Genomic DNA, 23396 nt, shown 5'->3' on the forward strand with positions numbered 1-23396 from the left:
CTGAGCGAGCCCTCCTCACTACGCCACCGAGATGGGTTAAATTGGATAGTATTGGGTTATTAAACATGCAATCAGTGAGGTTTTTACCTGTGAATGAAGATCTTTTACTAACATGTTTACAACACATCTTATGATCTTATGGTATTGAAGAACCACTCATCACGTGGCTGGAAGCTTTCCTCACCAAGAGGCGGCAAAGGGTCACTGTGAATGGAGCCAAGTCAGCTTGGGCAGACGTACGCGGTGGAATACCGCAAGGTAGTGTCCTTGGTCCGATGCTATTTGTCATCCTTATCAATGACCTGCCGGCTTCAATCCATAGCCGTATCCAACTCTACGTGGATGATGCCAAAGTGTATGGACCAGCTGTCGACCACGCATCGACTTCAGTCATCCATAAGTGTTACGGGGTCGTCCCCCATTACCCCTGGTCTCGGTGGACCTCCGAACCCCGAGAGGGTCACCGGCAGAAAGATGTGTTATCCCTGGTTGAAACCCAGCAGATAACGTCCCTCAATGGAACCAGCAAATGAAACAGTCGAACCAATGATGCAACCACACCAAGTTATAAGCAAACCATACTATAATGTAAATCGCACACAAAGCCATACAGCAATGGGGCAATCACCCCTACTTTCAAATCTTACGATAACATCCTTGTCAAGCCCCTTAACCCCACTCACGGCACCTCCCCCAATGTCTCTGCTCTCCTCCAAGGTGAAGTCCCAATGTCTCTGTGCGCTCCCGCGATCGGGGAGTCAAGGCCCGGTGGTCAATTGAGGCGTGGACGAGCGAGACGACCCCGAGGTCACGTACTCCGCCCCCAGCAGCACAGCTTTGGCGAGGAACCTCACAAAGATGCGCTCCGACGTACACGTTGCGGTTCCACCCGCGAACCTCCGTATAATTCTCACGTGTCCCTTTCTGGCACAGCCGTTCCCGGCAATCCACCAGGGAATAATGTCCAGCCGACACGACGAAAGCCGTTTCACGGCCGGGTGCTCGCGTGGCCAAGATGACGGACGGCTTTAGCTCCAACCCGGATTCTCAAGGCCTGGATCCTCCGGAACCTCAAGGAGAATACTCGACGACACCGGCTCCACGCACTCCGGCGATATTTCTTATCGACCGAACTTCCCTTCAAGGACGCAAAGTTCCCTCGCCCAGTACGTCGAACGCTCGGCCCGGAGCTTCAAACACCACGTCTCTTTTCGATCTCCTCCCACCTCCTTTTCTTCGCTCCACCTCTTCCGGTCTCGATCCGGATTTCCGGCCACATTTTGCCAAGAGCGCTTTTAAATCTTTTACTCACAACAACCCTTTCCCTTAAGTCACAATAAGCATAATATCTAGAATACTTCGAACCAGCAACAATATTCATAACCACAATCATAAAGGCCGAGTCCGTAACAGAAGGACCTAGATAGTGCCATGGAGTGGTCACAGCTATGGTTACTTACTCTCAATCTGAACAAATGCAAGATTCCGCACCTGAGTAGAGGTAACATTAGGAAGTCGTACCATATGGGGAATGCAGAGTTGTGGGAAGTGATTGAGGAGATCGATCTTGGAACTATCATGGATAGGGAATTGAGCTTCCATAAGCATGTGGCAGTTCAGGTTAATAAGGCCAACCAAACACTTGGGCTAATTAAACAATCCTTTGTGAGTCTGGACGAAGAAACCCTCCCTGTGATGTTCAAGGCCCTGGAATGTCCACTGTTGGAGTATGGCAACATTGCCTGGAACCCTAGATTCCAGATGAACATCCATTAAGTTGAGGATCCAGAGACGAGCTACAAGGATGATTTCCACCCTCCGTGAACTTTCATATCCAGAGAGACTCCGGTGTTTGAATATGTTTTCGCTCTTCTACCGCCGCCGCCGTGGTAATGTGATCCAAACGTTTAAGGTGCTACCCGGAATCGACCGGATTAGACCGCAACATTTATTCACTCTGGCTCAATACCCTTCAACGCGGGGCCACTTCCTTAAATTATTTGTGCCGAGGTGTAAGTTAGACATGAGGAAAAAAAAAATTCATTCAGAGGGTAGTCAGAGACTGGAGCAGTCTTCCCTAGAATGTTGTGGATTGGATTCAGTTCCAAATTCAGTTCAGTTGTTCAGTTGGATTCAGTTCCCAATTCAGTGAGATATTGGATGTTGTGGATTCCCAATGTTGTGGATTCCACAATGTTGTGGATGCCCAGTCAGTTGAAGCATTCAAACAGGGTCTCGACAAGTTTTGGTGGGATGAGCATTTCCAATTGCACTGACCGTCAATCAATCATGAACACTGCATCCTGCACCAACCACCACATTAACCAAGTACCATCCATAGTGCAGACTACAAGATCTACAGGACTACCTTCACTTCTGTAGACAAGATGATTCATGAACACTGCATCCTGCACCAACCACCACATTGACCAAGTACCATCCATATTGCAGCCGACAGGATCTACAGGACTACCTTCACTTCTGTAGACAAGATGATGATGATTATGAAGAGGAGAAACGAGAACGGCAACTGGTAGAGATTATATCTCCACCAGGCTGAACAGTTTACGTTTTGTATCCCACTGATGGGTCAGATCTTGATCTGGACTGCAACCAGAATTGAATGGGCTTCTTATCGTCACCTAACCAACTCGTCCATCTAATTTTGTCAGAACCCATCCACAACTTTTTCAAACATCATGCTCTATATCGTTTTTGGTCCCATCTCTCAATGGTGAAGAATCATTTGGAAATTAAAAAAATTCTCGTGTCTGGATCTTTACCAAAATCGAATCTATTCGTCCTTGACACTCGCCCAACCTCTCCACCAAATTTTGTGCGAATTCGTCCACAATTTTTTTGAGATGTCCTGTTCACAGACAGACAAATAGAAAGGGGTGAAAACACAACCTCTGTCCACCTACTGTGGTGGAGTAATAACACAGTGACATATAATTAGCTAGGCCCACACACTGCTGCGCACTCTTGCCCGTTTATTGCACCATTACCTAGCAACAACTGTGTTGTTTGCTCTGTTGACAACAAAGCCCCCTGTTTGGCTCAGAGTGTGGGTCTATAGCCGAAAAGCAGGCACGTGATTAAAGGAGGTCAGGTAAAAATGACGTGCCGACTTCCCTGTGGGTAATGCTCGCCATCGAGAGATGTTTATGTCATCCATTGAGGCAATTATATGATTAATTTATCCAAATTGCTAGGTTTCTTTAACCAATGCAATGTGAGTAAAGCAGTTGATTATGTATTTCTCTTTCCTAATTAGTTCTGCAAATGACTAATAAAAGCCATTTTCTTTGAATTGCTATGCCACACCACATAGCAGGCACCCTCATATATATAAACATGGATGCTTTTACCTGCACTGTTGATTGTGCCTCAAAATTTTAGATCCGTTCTATTTGACCTATGACCTTGAGAGCAAGCCCCAAGGCAAACATTCAGGCAAAGAAAAAACTTATGTCATTGAGTCAGCAGAGAGAAAGGATAGAGAGAAATAAATGGTTTAGCAGTCTCATCGGAATTTCAACCTTTGGGCGAGCTAAACGGCAAAGGATGGATCCAGATCGAGTTGGGACGACAGCGAGATTTCACCTAGAAGGACTGAAGAAATAGGTAGTTGATTGAAGGACACACACGGAGTTGTTTCTACAGGATCCAAAGCTTTTAGAATCATTGGTATCTCCTGCAATGAAGCTGATTATGAGGGCCTTTCACTCGCTCACCGCAGGAAGGTTGGTGGATTTTGTCTTCAACCGACTCTTCTCCGGCCTTGCTCTCTCTGGGCTCTGTCCCCCAAATATTTCTTTAGGTCGCACAAGATCTGCCAGCAACCTTCTTCTAGTGAAACTGCCAAAATCCAGACACTCTGCTCACCTTCACTCTTTCATTCCTCTTTTTTCCCACCTCTGAAACAAACTCCCTCACTCTCTTCAATCCCACTCCTCCCTCCAGGTCTTTAAAACAGCTGTTCACCACCATCTCTTATCTTCCCCCATCCAAAACCTTGATCTTTTCTACCCCCGTTAATACACCCCAAATCTACCTCTTTCAATCTCTGACTTCATTCCTGAAATTCCTAGTAGTGTTCATTTGCATTACACTGTGTATTCCTCCTCTCCTCCCCACAGCCTTCTTCGTCCCACAGATCTACCGACGTCCCTGTTCTCTACCGTTGTTGTGCTTGTCTGCTTCCCTCTCCATCCCTCTTGTCTCGTGCTCCCTTTACTATATGTCTTAAGTGTCCATCCTTTTTTTGTGTGTGTTTAATGTGTTAGCTCTTACACAAGCCTCGACTTTGTAAACAAACAAACAAAAAATATTCAAGAATGGACCACGAAGTGTGGATCACTTCCACTTGAAAATCGGAACTGATCATGCTGGAAGATTACCTCCTCTCTGAAAGTCATTCCTGATCCATCTGGGTTTTACTGCCAATGTAATGTGGATTCTCCTGAGACTAGTTCAGTCAACAAATTAAGAATTGAAAGCCTTGATTACTGCTGCCTTCAAGCCTACAGCCCTTGTGGGCCAGTCCAGTGTCGTCGCCATTAAAGCACAGATCGCACCAATTTACATGAAAATTTAACTATTGCATTGAGGATCCAGCATGTATCTCACAGGAAGGACGACGACATTGAGAGATGTCGTTGCCTTTCAAAATCGAACGAGGGAGGGGGACGAAGACTATGGAGGGGGAGGAAGATGATGAGGGGGAGGAGGACGATGAGGGAGGAGGAGGAGGAGGAGGATGGTGAATATCACTCAATGGTGAAGAATCACTTTAAAATTTTTACTAGCTGGATCCGGATCCGGATCTTCACCAATATTGAATCGATTCTTCTTTGTCACGCACACAACCTGTGCACCAGGTTTCGTCCAAATCCGTCCATAACTTTTTGAGAGATCCTGCTATATGTTGGTTTTAGCCCTATCACTCAATGGTGAAGCATCACTTTAAAAATTAAATAATTATCATATCCGAATCCATATTCAGATCTTCACCAAAATCGAATCTTTTTGTCCTTGTGAGACACCCAATCGGTCCACCAAGTTTCGTCCCAATCTGTCCCAACCTTTTGAGATATTTTGTTCACAAACAAACGGACAGACAAACAGACAGGGGTGAAAACATAACCTCCATCCTCCTTTGGTGGAGGAGGTAATTATAAGGACATTAGTAGGCGAGGGACAAATCAACACGGTGCGATGGGATTTGATTTTAGGATCCCAGCATCACAGATTGAAGTGCTCAGATGGGGACCATCCACCCCCAACCAATGTTCCAATAAAAGCACAGCAATTCTCTCTTTCACATTACTAACAGGTTTAGCAATTCGTTTCTCCAAACACAGCAGATTGTCTGATGCAATGTGCAGCGCAAGGGGATGCGTTTGCTTCATAGTGAAGGATGACGTGCTCGGGTGGTATGATGGATGCTAATCACGACTAGAGTGCGCACAATGCACACTGTGCGCGTTTCCACAGAACTTCAGCAAATACGAGCTACTTATGCTGGCAGATATCAATGATGGCTGCTGCTCATTGCAAATCTGGGAAAGTATACCCAGAGCCGATTGCAATGCAGCGCTTCGTCGACGTCTTTGTTCTTATGCAACATATTTTGCCGACGTCAGTCTTTATTTTATTTTTTATTTTTTTTGTTAGATACAAGATCGAGGCTCGTGTAAGAGCTAACATGAATCACAAAAAGACAAACTGACACACAAAACATATAATAAAGAGAGCGGGAGACAAGATGGGCAGAGAGAGGGAAGCACACAAGTACAATAGTAGAGAACAGGGACATCGGGAGATCTGTGGGAGGGAGTGGGCTTGGGGGGCGGAGGTGCGGGAGGGGGGGGGGGGGATTGGGAAAGGTATAAAACACATGGACACTGCTAGGACTTCCAGGAAAGAAGTCGGTCTTGATAATAATCATTATAACTCATCTTATAGAAATGTAGATTCGGGTTCCTTCACACCGACTCACAATGGTATTCTGCCCAGGTACTGAAAAATGTCAAATTGTACATATCAGCCAACTACATATACAAAGAAATGTCACATTTGGTTCGAGAGTTATGGTCTTTTCGACACTGTCTGAGGCTCATGGATGAGCTTGCACATATGTTACAGTTATAACATAGACTCATAGACGTTAAGAGACAATAGGTCAACGCAGGATGTGAGATTTCAACTTGGGATAGATAACAGCGCCAATGAGGTGAGTGCTCAGATGGGAAATCACAACACAGTACATTGTTATTTTTAAATGTTATTAAATATTGTTATATGAGCATGTTATTAGTAAATATTGGTATATGAGCTGAGAAGACAGACATAATGTGGTGAGGGGAGTTGTGGGGTGGGGGAAGGGGAAGGGAGAGGAAGGGGTAGAGTAAGGCAGGGAGGTTGTGAATTAAAGGGGATTTTTGTGTAAAGTTCAGAAGGGATCACGGATGAAATTTGAGATAGAAGGGAAAGAGTGAGAAACAGAGGAAGGTTTTGATAAGCCTTTGTTTGAATGAATGCATTTTCAACGATAACGACGCTCGGTGGAGAGCATACCTCCGCCAGGCTGAACAGTTTACCTTTTGTATCCCACTGATAGGCCAGATCTGGATTCAGACCTGAACCTAAATCGAATCGGCTTGTTCTTGTCACCTAACCAACTCATCCACCTTGTTTTTTCCGAACTCGTACATAACCTTTTGAAATATCATGCTATATATTGTTTTTGGCCCCATCTCTCAATGGTGAAGAATCACTTAAAAAAATAATTAAATTCTCATATCCTGATCCGGATTCACATGTTCACCAAAATCGAATTGATTCGTCCTTATCACACACCCAACGTCTCCACCAAAATTTGTCCGATTCCATCCACAACTATTTGAGACATCCTGTTCAGAGGCAGACAATCAAACACACAGACAGGGATGAAAACATAAGGTGGCGGAGGTAAATATACTGTATATATATAATATGTATATATATATATAATATATATATATATATATATATATATATATATATATATATATATATATATATATATATATATATATATATATATATATATATAATGGTATCTGTAATCTTGTTCTCCAACCTAATGAGCGAACATCATGACGTCATCGCCATGCATGTTCGCATTGCCTGCAAAGCTCCAGAGGAACCATCCATCAGTGCGTCATTATGGATTATAATTATAAAAGGTTCACAGAGTTACAAGTGTATGGAAAGCCTCACTGCGTTGCCCTGATGAAGCCCCAACAAGGGTGAAACCAGGTCGGGAACTGTGAGTTTTGCATGCACTTGTGACAGTATCTGAATTTATAATCCATAATGACGCACTGCTGGATGGTTCCTCTGGAGCTTTGCAGGCAATGCGGACATGCATGGCGATGACGTCATGATGTTCGCTCATTAGGTTGGAGAACCAGATTACAGATACCATTATTAGTAACTCCCAACCGCAACCAGGTCGACTCCATATGATGAGTGGATACCAGAGATAACGTTACCGTGTGGCAGGCGGTGCTTATCGCTCCCAGCAAGGTGCAGCAGCAGCTGTATGGGACACCTTGCTGGCGGTTCTCCACTGATGATATGAAGGTCGCATAGTGACTGATATATATATATATATATTGTTACAGTTCGCGGTTAAAGATGGTATGTTTGCCGAGCGGAGGCTCCGCGACCGAACAGTGCTTCCCTGACCTCCTCTATCTGGTTCCCCATCTGTTCGATTTCCCGGGCGGATTGCTCCCCTATTTCCCGCAATTTGTCTTCCATCCTATTTTCTAACCCCATTAACCCATTTTTCACCCCCTCTAACTGATTCTCCTGGGCAGCCATTCTATTTTCCACCCCCGTTAACCCATGTTTCACCCCTTCTATCCCATTGTCTAACCCCTCAAATTTAGCTTCTAGCCGTTCCCCCATTTCTCCCATTTTGCCCCCCATTTCGCCCCCCATTACCCCCATACTGTGTTTCAAACCTCCAATTTGGTCTCCCATTCGGCCCTCCAATTGCTCACTCTGAGCCCTCATTTGCTCCATCTTTGCTTCTAGCCTCTCCATAAGGGCCCCCATTTGTACCATAAAAAGGTCCGAATCCCCCAGCGGCGCTGCTACGGTCACGGGCGCGGCTAGATTTGGTGCCGCTGTAACCGCGTGCGCAAAGGCGCCATTTTGCGCGCCCGACACCTCGTGCGCGAGAGCGCCATTTTGCGCGTCTCATACCCCCTCAACCACATCCTCCATATACATTTCCCCGAGGTCCTGGGTCGATTCCACCCCGTCTATCTCTATCTCTCCCACCGGCATCCCGTCACCTTGACCAGCCATGGCGCGATTTCAAAATTCGGGTTTTCCTTTAAAAACAAAACAATTTCCAGCTGCTTGTAATTTTGAGCGCGTTAAGCGCGCTTCGGGCCTCGTATCTCACTCCCCGACACCAATTGTTACTGTAATAACACAATTGGTGTCCAAAATGTGGGCTAAATAAATTTAGTCCCAGGTTCGAATCCCAACTCCTGACTCCAATTGTTACAGTTCGCGGTTAAAGATGGTATGTTTGCCGAGCGGAGGCTCCGCGACCGAGCAGTGCTTCCCTGACTAAAACCCGATTCACCCCAAACTTTGGCCGTATCGCGCCGCAGCTACTCAATATGGAAACCTCTAAAGCGACCGAACGAGAATGAAGAAGAAGAAGAAGAAGTACGGTGGAATAACAGGATGTATTAAGTATTTTCACAAGCCAAAGCAACGAGAGCAGTCGGTTATCTATCTATAATTCCAGTAATCTCTGTGTGTTTGTTTGTACGTTTGTACGTTTGTACGTTTGTTTGTCTGTGACCGCTGTTTCTCGACAACCACGGGTCCGATATACTTTAAACTTGCCAGGTATATTGCTGGGGACCCGAGGATGTGCCTTTTCAAGGTTTCATATTAATCGGACAATTACTTACCGAGCTATGTCCAAAAAACGATTCAACCAATCAGAGAGCAGCGAGCTATCGCGTGTGCCGAACGTGGCGGACACACTCTGCCTCGGATGGCACATTTGAGAGCGTATTCATTTATTTCACGTTTGCAAACTATGTTGGCGCTATGTTGGCGTTAAACTATGTTTTAAAACTAATAAAAACCATTTCATGTAAATAGAGGGGGGGGGGGGGGATTGTCACTGTACTCGCACGAGCAGATGGCGGAAGTGCCTGACCGCCAAGTGAAGTCCGAGCAACTCGCGGTCGAAGGTACTGTAACGGCGTTCGGGCGGGCGAAGCTGCCGGCTAAAGAACGCCAGCGGTTGCCAAGCTCCGTTTTAAAACTAATTAAAACCCCGGGGGGATTGTCACTGTACTCGCAAGCCGTTCGCCGTTCGCTTTGGCGTTGCGAATGGACCAAAACATTTCATGAACCAAACCATTTCATGTAAAGCGTTCGCCGTTCGCTTTGGCGTTGCGAATGAACCAAAACATTTCATGGACCAAACCATTTCATGTAAATAGAGGGGGGGATATAATTTTAGATATAGATATAGTACGGGCATGCCCTAGTATACAGAAAATGGAAGGAGCAGACACACAGTGAAATCATTAGCTTACCTATTCAAGCTTAATTAATAAACCCCAGGACAACATTAAAGACAGACGGACGATCACACTTACACGGGGAAATGCAGGCAGGAAGGAATGGCTTGGAGATGGGTGGCTTTTAGAGGCAAGGAAGGTTCAGCGGGTACTGGGCACGGTCGGGCCAGAAGGCACCGCCGTCAAGAAGCCGAGCTTTGGTCCCAAACTGCGCGGGCGAAGTTCCTTTCTCCGTACTGCCTCGTGCGCTCCTTGCGTTGCCCCGGTCCGTTTCTCCTGCAGCGCGGCACGTCTCACGGCGGCTCGGTCACACCTGCTCGTCTCCAGCGCATCTCCTGGACCCAGAACTCATCCCTCCTCTCTGCTCATCTCCTTTTTGGGAGCGTCCCGCAGCGGGTTATATAGGCCCCGCCCTTCACCCTTTTCGAACCTTCCCCAAACGTTCTCTCTCCGCCCCCTCAAGCCAAACCCCTCGTTCTGGGTTGGATGAGCGGGGCCGACTTAGTCCTCCCCTCTATGACGAGGTGGAGACCCGCCTTTCTTCTTCGGCGTTACCTCGTGCGTAATGGAGTCAACTGCTGCAAAGTGGACGGCAGATGAAAATGCAGCAAAGTGCAAACCTGGCACTTGGAAGCTGCCATGGGGCGGCGGAGGGCCTACTCTTATTTAATTCAGTGCAATGAAGAGTCAAACTAGTGGGAAACACATCCTTAGCCTACACAGAGAATAAGGGACTAACTATTTAAAAGGATATATCGTGTCCTGTGTGTAGGTTTATGGAATTAACTAAGAGGACGAGCTGCGACCATTCTTTACATTGCGAGGGTGTTACACACAACAAAACCATACTTTTCACATTCGTTACACTTTCTCAAAATCGTTACACTTCTCAAATCCGTTACACTTCTCAAATCCGTTACAATATATATACAGTCACGTGAAAAAATAAGTACACCCCATGTGAAGTTTTGACTTTTTCAACATATACACAAAGAATTAAGTTAAGCACCCCTACACAACGAATTAAGGTAAGCACCCCCTAATATATATTCTTTGTGTATATGTATACATTGGCATATATTCTAAGGTATGTGAGATCAAATAATGATTGGTATGACATTAGCAATTATCCATTGATGAAATGCAGATGAGTGCACTCATCTGTGACGCCCATCGCTCGTGCAGCACGTGTTATCATCCACGTGGTCGTGATTTTCTGTAAATGCACTATCATCACGGGTTATTGCAAGTCACGCCTGAGCTCGTGTGGGGGTTACATGGTCATTTTCTCGTAATGGTGGCTCGTAGACGGTTGTCGGACGGATAACGATGGCGGATAATAGGCATGATCGAGTCCGGAATGTCCAGAAAAGCTGTAGCTCGAACGTTTGGTTACCACCATTCGGTGATCAGTCGGTTGGTGCAGAAACACCAGGAAACGGATGCGGTGAAGGACCGCCCAAGGTCTGGAAGACCTCGCGTGACAACAGTCCGCCAAGATAGAGCGCTCTTGAGACTGGTGCGACGATATCCCTTCGCCTCGAGCCATTTCCTGAAGGACAACTGGCTGCCCAACAGAAGGCTATGTCACCGTACCGTGAGGAACCGCCTGAAATCGGCCGGTGTAAGGTCAAGACGAGTGATCAAGCGTCCAAGGCTACTCGAACGACATCAGAGGGAGCGTTTGGCATGGTGCCTAGCGCGACGTGGATGGAACATCCGGTCTTGGAGGCGAGTTCATTGGTCGGATGAAAGCCGGTTCTTGCTGTACGTGACAGATGGGCGTGTTCGGGTGTGGCGCCACAAAAACACCGCGTATGCACCTAAAAACATTCAACCAACGGTACCCTTTGGTGGTGGCTCGATTATGGTCTGGGGATGCTTCTCCCATGACTGTAAGTTGGACCTGATAACTGTGCGAGGTAACCTCAACGGAGAGCGATATGCCGAGGAAATCCTGAATACCACCGTAATCCCGCACTTCGATGACCACACCCTCGCCAGCAGACCCATCTTCATGGATGACAACGCCAGGCCTCACCGTGCGAGACGCGTCCGAGCCTTGCTGGAGCAAGGTGCTGTGACAACCATCCCCTGGCCTGCGTACAGTCCTGACCTGAACCCCCTCGAGCACGTTTGGGACATGTTGGGACGACAAATTGCGAAGATGGTCCCTCCAATAGCCAATCTGGATGAATTGGAACGTGCATTACATCGGGAATGGAACAACCTGCCACAGCAACGCATACGACGGCTTACAGGGTCTATGAGACGTAGGGTTGAGTCAGTGATCCGATCACGTGGGTCCTACACACGTTATTGACGCAAAGATCGCTAGAGGTCTTCTCAGAACAATGACTGTACGTTAGAAAACATAAACGTCATCCACACTGTCCGTGATGGACCTATAGCTCCATACTTAAATTGAGGTGAAAATATGCCTAAAATTCCCAAAAAATTTCACCTTAAATTATTCAGAATAAAATATTGAAAACGGCATGATTGTTATGTTTTTATGTGACCATAATATCACTTCTCCAGAAAATATAGCAATATCATGGGTATATTACACTGTTTTGACGACAACAAACTTGTAATGTGCGAGGTTGTAAAAAAACGGGGGGGGTGCTTAACTTAATTCTTTGTGTATATTTCAACATACAGCTATTTGATATTCATTTCAACAATATTGATAGATAAAGGTGATATAATATAACAAATATCATGAAACATTTACATTTTGTAGTCCATTGTATAATTTAAATAAACATAAATGCAAATTTCGCATGTGGAAAAAGTAAGTACACCCCAGGAAATGTTTTTTTTGATCTTTTTAACATATGTGGACATATCAATATTTGATCTTCATTTAAACAGTATCTAGAGATAAAGGTGATCTAAATGAACAAAAAACAATGAAAAATTGACTTTGCAATAATTTATTCAACAAAAAATTGTTGCACAGCATGCACAATTGCATGCACAGCTCGTTTCAAATCCCCCCACAACATCTCGATGGGATTTAGATCCGGGCTTTGACTTGGCCATTCCAGAACCCTCCATTTCTTTCTTTTCAGCCATTCCTTGGTGGATTTACTGGTATGTTTAGGTTCATTGCCATGTTGCAAGGTCCACCTTCAGTTGAGCTTCAACTTTCCAACAGATGGCCTCACATTATCCTCAAGCACCCTCTGGTACATTGGAGAATTCATAGTGGATTCTATGATGGTGAGCTGCCCAGGCCCTGATGCAGTAAAGCTGCCCCAAACCATAATATTTCCACCACCATGCTTTACAGTTGGTATCAGGTTCTTGTGGTCAAATGCTGTCTTTGGTTATCGCCAAACATGTCTTCTGGTACTGTGGCCAAATAGCTCTACCTTTGACTCATCTGTCTGGAGCACATTGTTCCAGAAGTGCTGGTCTTTGCCTAGGTGTTCCTTGGCAAACTTTAGTGTTGCCCTGATGTTCTTTCTGGACAGCAAAGGTTTCCTCCTGGCACACCTCCCATGTAGATAAAATTTGTGCATCCTCTTTCTAATGGTAGACTCGTGCACTTTGACATCAACAGTGGCAAGAGCTACCTGTAGGTCCCGTGATGACATTCTGGGGTTCTTAGAGACTTCTTTCAGTATCTTGCGGTCTGCTCTCGGGCTGAACTTGCTGGGGTGTCCTGGCCTGAACAAGTTGGCAGTTGTTTTGAATCTTCTCCACTTGTAGATGATCTTCCGGACAGTCGAATGATTGATTTCAAATTGTTTGGAGATCTTTTTAAATCCCTTCCCAGACTCGTAGGCATCGATAACCTTCTTTCTGAAGGCCTCAGAGAGCTCTTGATCTTGGCATGGTGACGCCGCACACTTCAACAACAAAGAGCAAACCAAAGTAAATGTCTGAGGTTTAAATAAGACAGGTTCATCCAAGATCCTCTCTAACGATGTTCGAATCATTTGCCCCTGAGCTGGTGCACCTGATTCTAATTTTAGGTATTTGAAGTAGTGATAAATGTAGGGGTGTACTTACTTTTTCCACATGCGAAATTTGCATTTATGTTTATTTAAATTATACAATGGACTACAAAATGTAATTGTTTCATGATATTTGTTGTATTATATCACCTTTATCTATCAATATTGTTGAAATGAAGATCAAATAGCTGTATGTTGAAATATGTTGAAAAAGTCAAAACTTTACATGGGGTGTACTTACTTTTTCACGTGACTGTGTATATATATATATGTATGTATATATATATATATATATATATATATATATATATATATATATATATATATATATATATATATATATATATATATATATATATATATACATATATATATATATATATGTATATATACAGTGAAACCTTGACTTACGAGTTTAATTCGTTCTGTGACCGAGCTCGTAACTCAATTTGCTCGTTTCTCAAATTAAATTTCCCCATTAAAATGAATTGAAATGCTATTAATCCGTTCCAGCCCCCCAAAAACCACACCAATTTTTTTTGAAATATATATATATAAATATCTCGCGCTTTATATTTCACCTGTATGCAGCATACAAGTTGGCAGGATGGCCTGGACTGGAGGTACGCTTGGCTCGGCTCGCCACGCTCGCCTCACCAAGCGTCGTTATTGAGGAACGGGCTTATTTTATCTGAGGATAATGACTGTACCTGAGTTGCTGTGTTGTCATGATTTACAGCAATCATAATACAAACAATTATTTTGCACAAATGTATTTGTAGTGTTTGTGATATTGCATTTTTATAAGCAATTTAGGTTGAAGATTTAGGTTGAAAAAATATATAAAATTCAAAAAAGAACCCCTCAGCACATCAGAGGGGTAAGAACCCCTTAGAGGGGTAGGTGCAGACTGGAGGTTTGGGACGATTACACCTCACCACCACGTAATTCAAAATACCTAACCCCCACGTAATTTAAAACACCTTACCCCACTTAATTCAAAACACATCACCAGCAAGTAATTTAAAACACCTTACCCCCACCAAATTTCAAACACCTCACCACCACGTAATCCAAAACACCTCACCCCTATGTCATTCAAAACACCTTACCACCATGTAAATCAAAACGCCTCACCACCACGTAATTCAAAACACCTCACCACCACGTAATTCAAAACACCTCACCACCACGTAATTCAAAACACCTCACCACCACGTGATTCAAGACACCTCACCACCACATAATTGAAAACACCTCCCCACCACATAATTCAAAACACGTCACCACCACGTAATTCAAAATACCTCACCACCACGTAATTCAAAATACCTCACCACCACGTAATTCAAAATACCGCACCACCACGTAATTCAAAACACCTCACCACCACGTAATTCAAAACACCTCAGCACCACGTGATTCAAAACCACCACCACGTTGTTAAAAATACTTCACAATCAAGGAAACAAAAGTTTGAGGGAGTAAGTAATTCAGTGACAACACAGACACTGCCTAGATATGCAGATATTTTGATAGATGACTGTACCTGAGTTGCTGTTTTATCATGGTTTACACTTTACACCAATCATAATACAAACAATTATTTTGCACAAATGTATTTGTAATATACGTGATATTACATTTTATAAACTATTGAAGTTGAAGACTTAAGTTGAAAAAAAAAAATTCAAAAACAATACTCTCAGGACATACCCACGGGAGAGATAGGTACATACCAGAAGTTTGGTGCGATTTCACAAAAGTTTGAGGGAGTAGTTCAGTGACAAGACAAAACAAGACAGACGCTGCACAGATATATATATATAGATATATACCTACCGATATCGAAAATCTTGATCTTTTCTACCCCCGTTAATTCACCCCAGATCCACTTTTTTGAAATTCCGACTTCTTTCCTGGAAGTCCTAGCGGTGTCCATCTGTTTTATACCTCTCTCCCCCCCCTCCCCCACCCCCCCCCCTCCGGCTATCCGTGCCTCCTCCCCCTAAGCCCTCTCCCTCCCACAGATCTCCCGATGTCCCTGATCTCAAATGTTGTAGTTGTTTGCTTCCCTCTCTCTCCCCATCTTGTCTCCCACTCCCTTTATCTTATGTTTTATGTGTCAGTTTGTCTTTTTGTGATTAATGTTAGCACTTACACGAGCCTCAATCTTGTATACATAAAACAAACAAACAAAAAAAAACCCATTCAGGGCCACACATTGACTACGACCAGAGAAGAAGTCCGCAACCCATGCATGAGATTTCCATGGATACCATAGGAGGAGAATCCTCTTATGGTATCCACATATGGTATTTTGGTATCCACATATGTATTTATTTGTTTTGCAGTGGACCAAAACCAAAAAAAGCAGAAAAATTACTAAATCTTAGCTTATTCCACACAGAAATCCTAAAATGGCCTAAAATCGAATCGAACACAATCGAACACAGAAATCCTAAAATCGAATGGTGGAGAAAGCACCTCGATCAACTGCCAAACAGATTCAAGCTAGCCTTCAGACACAAGGTATGACAGTTTCAACTCGCACGATCCGTCGCCAACTCAATGAAAGGGGGTTCTATGGTAGGAGACCCAGGAGGACCCCTCTACTGAGAAAGAGACATAAGAAACCCAACTGGAGTTTGCTAAAACAACATGTACAAGTCAAAATCCTTCTGGGAAAATGTCCTGTGGACAGATGAGACCAAATTAGAGCTTTTTGGTAAAGCACATCATCTCTATGTTTACAGAAAACAAAATGAAGCCTTCAAAGAAAAGAACATCTTCCCGACAGTCAAACATGGAGGAGGTTAAGTGATGTTTTGGGGTTGCTGTGCTGCCTCTGGCACTGGGTGCCTTGAATGTGTGCATGACATGATGAAATCAGATATACCAAGGCATTTTGGAGCACAATGTTCAACCCAGTGTCAGAAAGCTGGGTCTCCATCGAAGGTCATGGGTCTTGCAGCAGGACAATTACCCCAAACACACTTGAAAAAGCACCCAGGAATGCTTCAAGACAAAACGTGGACTGTTCTGAAGTGGCCAGCAATGAGTCCAGATGTAAATCCCATTGAACACCTGTGGGGAGATCTGAAAACAGCAGTTGGGAGAAGGCACCATTCAAATCTGGGAGGACTGGAGCAGTTTTCACAACAACAGTGGGCCATACCGCCAGTAGAGAGGTGTACGAAGCTCATTCATGGCTATAGGAAGGGCTTGACTGCAGTTATTTTGTCCAAAGACTGTGCTACCAAATATTACGTCGAGGGTGCCAATAATTTTGTCAATGCCATTTCTTTTTATTTTCTGATTTAAAAGGATATATTAAGTTCTGAATCAAAATCAAAGGTTCTGTAATATTAACAGTGAAATAAAGAATTGTGGAGACCAAATACTTTTGTCAATTTCAACTTATTTTCAGACAAAATTGTGACAATTTGAAAAAAGTGAAAGGGTGCCAATATTTTTGGCCACGACTGTAACTGTCATTCATTAATCAAAAAGGCATCATCATCTGTGTTAAACAGTATAAATATAACGATTAGGAGGTAAAATATATCATGTGAATGTTTTGTGTCTGTGCTGATTATTTATTTTACAATGGCTAACTTTTACATGGCAATTAACTATACTCTTTGTGCTGCAGTGAATCCCTATGGAAACCAATGGCTGGAGAAGTGTTTGAAATATCCTCTTCCTCTCTGCAAAATCGCCTTGAACTCACGAATGGAAAAGGTAAAGAGTTATTTATATCGTAAAAATGAATGACAATCACATCCCCTTTGTGACCTCTATGCAACATTCCTGATTCTTTCTCCAACCTTGCAGCCTTTAACGCTACTGCATGTTTGGATGGAGTACCGTGGGACCCCGCTATTCGCGGGGGATATGTTCCTTGAAAATCTGCGAATAGCGAAACCGCGAATAGCGGGGCATTAATTCAATGGAAAAAGGGGGGGGGGGGGTTCCCGAGTCGCGAAAATCTGCAAATGGCGAGGCAAAATCCGCGAATGGTCAGGCAAATCCAGAGAATGTCGACGATAATACGCGACAGTCGATGAAAGTCCCATAAATGGCGAGACAAAACCCGCGAATGTCGACGAAAATCCATGAAGGTCAATGAAAATCCATGAAGGTCGAACAAATGCCACGGCGTTGTTTCAATGGGGAAAAGGGGGATAGGTTATCGGTTCCCGGCGGTTCCTGATTCATAGAGGAAAAGTTTTAAAGTTTAAAATGTTTTTGACCACAAATGCACATGATTACAATTTCACAAAAAATGCTTACAAAAAAAAAAAACACCAGGCACCATTTCAAATTTCTTGAAGGAATGCACCCTTACAGTTTATTAAAAGTGCTTAACCATACCGTACCATGAAGGTAAAAAAAAAAACACCGTTTCAAATTTTTATTTTACAAACGCGCATCTTTCAATTGATGATGATGATTGTGATGAATTGAAATCCCAAGAATTCCTAGAACTTTGAGGGTGACCTAAATGATGGTGCAGCAAAATTGTGCACTAAGGCAGAGCCAGGAGAGGTAGTAGAAGGTGAGGATGCTGGTGAGAATGCTGGTGAGGACACTGGTGAGAATGCTGGTAAGGACGCTGAGAGGAAGGCAGGAGAGGGTGTTGATGGTCTTGAGGTTTTGGGAGCAGGGCTGAAGAAATGGATAATGGAGAGCTGCCTGGCAGACTGCCCAACTTTTCGATGCAGCTCTTTGTATGGGAGGAGCACATCATCCAAGCCCCTCTTGAACTTGAGGTACCTCTCCACGACTGGGTCAGCGTCTTGCACCCTGTCGACAATCACCCGCATGTCCTGCAGCACCTCGCCCAGGAACTGGACTGTGAGGTTGGACCTCGGCACCTCTTCCTCGTCACTGCCCACCTCCCCCTGCCCCCCTCCTCCTCGGAAACCTTTGGAATGGCCTCCAACTCGTCCTCGGTGAGTGGGTTTAAGGAACGGTTCAGCATCATTGTTTCCAGCATGAAGTCCCTCGTCTGCGTGTTGTCTTCGATCCATATTCTGAGAGTCTAATTCATCCTTTCCATGTGGACATTCCAGACATGGATGACCACCTTCGTACTCGATACAGCGCTCGCTGAAATACTCTCACGAATCACTTTCTCCTTTTTCCGCATGTAGCGAACGGTGGATTCATTGACGCCAAAATGCCTGCTCACAGAGGCCGCACTCTCTCCTCTCGAAATCCGGTTGAGCAGCTCCACTTTCTGGCTCAGGCTCATCACTTTTTTCTGCCTCTTGGTAGTCGACGCATCTCCGGCATTGGTCTTGCACTTGGGAGCCATGATTCAACGATGAGCATAGGGAGAGTCAAAAACGCAGGTCAAAGCAATGGGACAAGAACAGTGATCGAGGACACGGTCTGTATATGTAGGAATGCGAGCATTGTGGGTATCTGCAGGAGTACCATTTTTTGTGGGGGATGTTAACGGATGATGCCGTATTGGACCTATCTGCTAATTTCAATAATAGATTTAATGAAGCATTTGCATTCTATAATTTGCATGGTTGACATGTTTTCGTAGCTGGTGGAAAATCCCGTGAAGCTCTCGATTACAGTCTGGCTAAAATTTGTGGCCGCAAAAGCCATGGAAACGCAAGCACACAGCAGTGAATGTATGAGCAGGTCATGCTTGCGGCTCATAGATGTTTTTTTTTTGATTATGTATGTCCAGCTGCTTTATACATGGCTGTTGAAAGATGGGTTTTTATAAATACCGTATGTCAAGCTAACGGCTCGTGCAATTTTTTTTTTTGCGCCCCTGAAAAACCACAGGAACACGGCCGCAAATAGGAAAATGAAAATCGCGATTTCGCGGAACACGGCCACGAATAGAAAAAAATCCCGCAAATTCGTGGGACGCTTTTCTGCAAATAGAGAAACAGGTCACATTTTATCACCCCAGAATAGCGGGGTCTGATTGTATTTCAATATCCAGATAGGCCGCATATCCTTGTGCCGAATTTATTGTGGTGGGAAAAGGTGGGACAACAGCCAGATAACATCTGGAGAGATGGTAGATCCTTGCAAGATTCAATTGCAAATGTTCAAAATGTCTGGAAATGAAAAAAAATGACAAATGCAACTTTATGAAGGTTCAAAGGTGATATTCTGGCAGTTATTTTTCTTGAGTTGTAGTCTATTGTATACAACGTCTAGGCTCAGTTACATGACTGAGGAATGAGGATGTATGCAACATACTGACAGGGAGATAGAGGGAACACGTGGGCATAAGGGAATGAATGAACATGAGGGGAGGGAGGAGGGAGTTAAACGTAGCATCCTGAGGGTTAATAATAGAAAATATCACCGGTCGGGATTGAGAAACATCCAACTTGAAGCCCTGGAAGAAATCATGGCATTGAAAATACTGAGGAAGGAATTCTACAAGTAGGAGAAAAGAGCAATAGAGGAGTGGGAGTGAACAACTGTAGACCTGGATTTTGGGAGTTTCACATGGAGGGGATTGCTGGAGAGACATATTCGGCTTGTGGAGTGTGTGTGGAAGTGACGAGGAAAGAGAGTGGGATGGAGCAAGACCTGAGGGCAGGTGGCAGGTGGTAGAAAATAGAGAGGACATCAATCCGTCTACAATGACAGAATTCCAGGAAATATCACTACAGACGAACTACAAGTGGAGGCTGTCAGAGGTTTAGTGAGGATTCTGAAAAGAGCCCTTGGAATGAAGCTATGAGAAGGAAGTTTCACAATCTGATTCATGAATAATGATCCTTTACCGAAACAGGAGGTGGAGATTTTGAGTTCTTGGAGAACTTCCTCGCACCTCCTAAAACCCACATATGGAGATGACAACCAACGAGAGAATTATTTTAAATATGATGTTGGAAACTCTGCTGGATGAATGAACCATCAATTTAACCTTTTATGACTTAAGTATCAATGAACAATCAAATTAACTTTTGCAATGCATGCTCATTTTTGATGGCAGGGGATTGATAAGGAAGTCAATGGCCTGACATGAAAGTAGAAAAATAATACCAGGACTATTTTATGAAACCTGTTAAAATTTGTTGTGAAATGGCTACACAGAAAAATCCAGGTAAAATTTATGTCAAAATGTAAAAAAGTGAGAGCTATGATAAGTCCTTACGTCAGACTGCAGGATTACTTATTACCTATCATACTAACATTTTCAATATTAACAAAGTGATAGTTCCAATATCAAAGTCTGAAACAGATTACATATAGATTGTTAAGGATGTTGATATCAACAATTGGGAGAAGCCTAATAACATATAAAACAATGCAGTTTCAAAAGCAACAGTACATTGGGTAAGTTGCACCATGGAAATAACCTTTAGATCGTTTTGTGTATCATCTAAGGGAGGAAGCATTACTTCTAAAATTGTCTTTGTACCATCGGAGACGAAAACTGTAGAGGTTTCTGCAACTTTGTGCTTTTGTTATTCTAGGTCAAGGGTTTGTTCAGGCAATACTTCAAAGAAGAGAAAGAGCACATAGAAGACCTCCATCAACTCATGCTTGGTTTCCGCTACATCGGAGGCTCTCTCAAAATAATCGAGGATCTCTTCTGCCGCCCTGGCTTTGGAATGAATTCTGTGCAACACAGTACCTGCTTCAACTGCTGCGGTGTGTCTGCTTTTCTTAACATGCCAACAATGTGTTATAACCATTGCCGCTTTCTTCTCTGAGCATTGGCCTGGACGGAGATAATCCGCTCCATTAAATGTAGGCGAGGAAGTTTTCTTGTATACGAGATAGTGTAAAAAAATTCATGTTCCAGCAAAATTCAGCACAGATGTTGGTCCTTTAACATGTAATTTTCAGCCAGTCACACATTTTCTTTTCATCCAGCGATGGGTGTTTCCTGATGCCAAATCATGTTTTATAGGCCTGAAAACTTTCGATAAAGGAAAACTTTTTGAATCCTCTTCATAGATGCAGATGCTGATGGAACAGGGATTTTAAATTAAATAATGTTAATAGTGCCAAGGGTAGCAAAAAGAAACTAGAACAGCATTCCCAAGTTTTGTCACAAGACATCCACAACATTTTGAAATATCATGTTATACTGTATGTTGTTTTTGGCCCTATCATGGTGAAGAATCACTTTAAAAATTCTCGTATCTGAATCCGTTTTTCGGATCTTCACCAAAATCAAATCGGTTGGTCCTTGTCACGTACCCAACATCTCAACCAAATTTCGTCCAAATCTGTCCACGACATTTTGAGATATCTTGTTCACAAAGGATAAACTAGAACGCCACTCAGAAGAGCGCATACTCCCGCCGTGGGTCAAGTTTGAATAGTACGATTTCACAAAAGTTTGAGGGAGCAGTTCAGTGACAACACAAGACAAGACAACACAAGACAGACACTGCACAGATATATATTTGGAATATACAGAAGATAATGTTAAAAAAAAAACAAGGCAATTTCACTTACATTTTCGGATTCAGCGTTCAATTCCATATAGGTGAGTGTATTTTGAGGCATGTGACTTCAAATAAAATTGTAAGCCAAGAAAAACGTTCGTTTCATTCCTTAGGGATACAACATGTAAAACTGGCCCAAACGTCAAAACAAAACTCGCTCATTTTAAGTCGTACAAGCTAATGCGACCACTCATTCTTCTGGGAAGAATCCCGTGTACATGCTGGTCACACTTATAACTCACCTAAGTCTTTATAAGTTCATCAAATACTGACACCGCGATTGACATTTGCTGAGGTAAATGTTGATATCTCTTTGAGGTTAAAAAAAAAAAACAGTTTTAAAGCATTATACGTATCAAACGATACATTTTATTAAACGGGGAAACCTAATACACACTTTGGTGGTTTTAAAATGACAGTCTTTATTAGAAAAAAAAAAGAACCTTGAAGACGACGCTGCTAACCAAATACACCGCTCTAACGCATAACCACGAGTTTAAACTACATTTACAACAAATATGAAAACTATTTTCATATCACAATGTTAAATATAGAATATATAGAAGATAATGGTAAAAAAATGAGCCCTATCATCCAATGGTAAACAATTCTTCAAAAAATTCCTCGATCCGGAATAATATCCAGAGCTTCACCAAAAACTAATCAATTCTTCCTTATCCCAAGGGCAATCATCCCACCAACTTTCATCCAAATCCGTTCAGAACTTTTCCAGATATCTTGTTCACAAACACACGAACACACACACACACACACACACACACGGACACGAGTGAATGCATTACTCCCTGGCGGGAGTAGTTAGCAAACAAACAAGAAAGACGTCGTGCAGACTTGTGAAATCACGAAAACAAATATAACCTTCAAATAATTGGTGGTTGAATTCAAAGACCAAATATGCAAATCGATTTTAGCAAGTAACAAACAGACAAACAAACAGGGGTGAAAGCATAACATCCATCCATCTTTGGTGGTGGAGGTAATGATTGGAATAAATAAAATACTATTTAATTATTTTCGACACTCGACAGAGCTATAATAATACAATGAGAGGCAACCATTTAAAAGTGAGGAGAGGACCAGGAAGTACAATATTTGACATTTATAAGCGGAAATAAGTCACAGTGGTGATGTGTAGTGACTGTGATATAATGGTTCGAGCATCCGGTCTGAGTCTGGGAGGTTGGCGGTTTAAACCCCGTCCTAGTCATACCCAAGACTTAGAAAAAAAATGGTACGTGCTGCTTCCTTGCTTGACACTCAGCATTTAAAAGGAGCATGGACAAACAACGCTGGGAAGGCAATGGCAAACCACTCGGTATAACCCTTGCCAAGAAACC

General features: G+C 43.4%; 1 protein-coding gene across 1 annotated transcript in view; it reads left to right on the forward strand.

Moving 5' to 3' along the window:
* Window positions 1-23396, forward strand: part of LOC137415520 (zona pellucida-binding protein 2-like) — a 184497-nt gene that overhangs the window by 151895 nt on the left and 9206 nt on the right. The window contains exons 6-7 of the mRNA XM_078785552.1: window positions 17238-17326; window positions 21055-21232. Of these exons, the coding sequence (XP_078641678.1) occupies window positions 17238-17326; window positions 21055-21232 (267 nt within the window). The remainder of the gene's footprint in view (window positions 1-17237; window positions 17327-21054; window positions 21233-23396) is intronic.

Source organism: Myxine glutinosa, chromosome 10 (assembly GCF_964187855.1).
Source record: "Myxine glutinosa chromosome 10, kmMyxGlut1.1, whole genome shotgun sequence".
NCBI lineage: Eukaryota > Metazoa > Chordata > Myxini > Myxiniformes > Myxinidae > Myxine > Myxine glutinosa.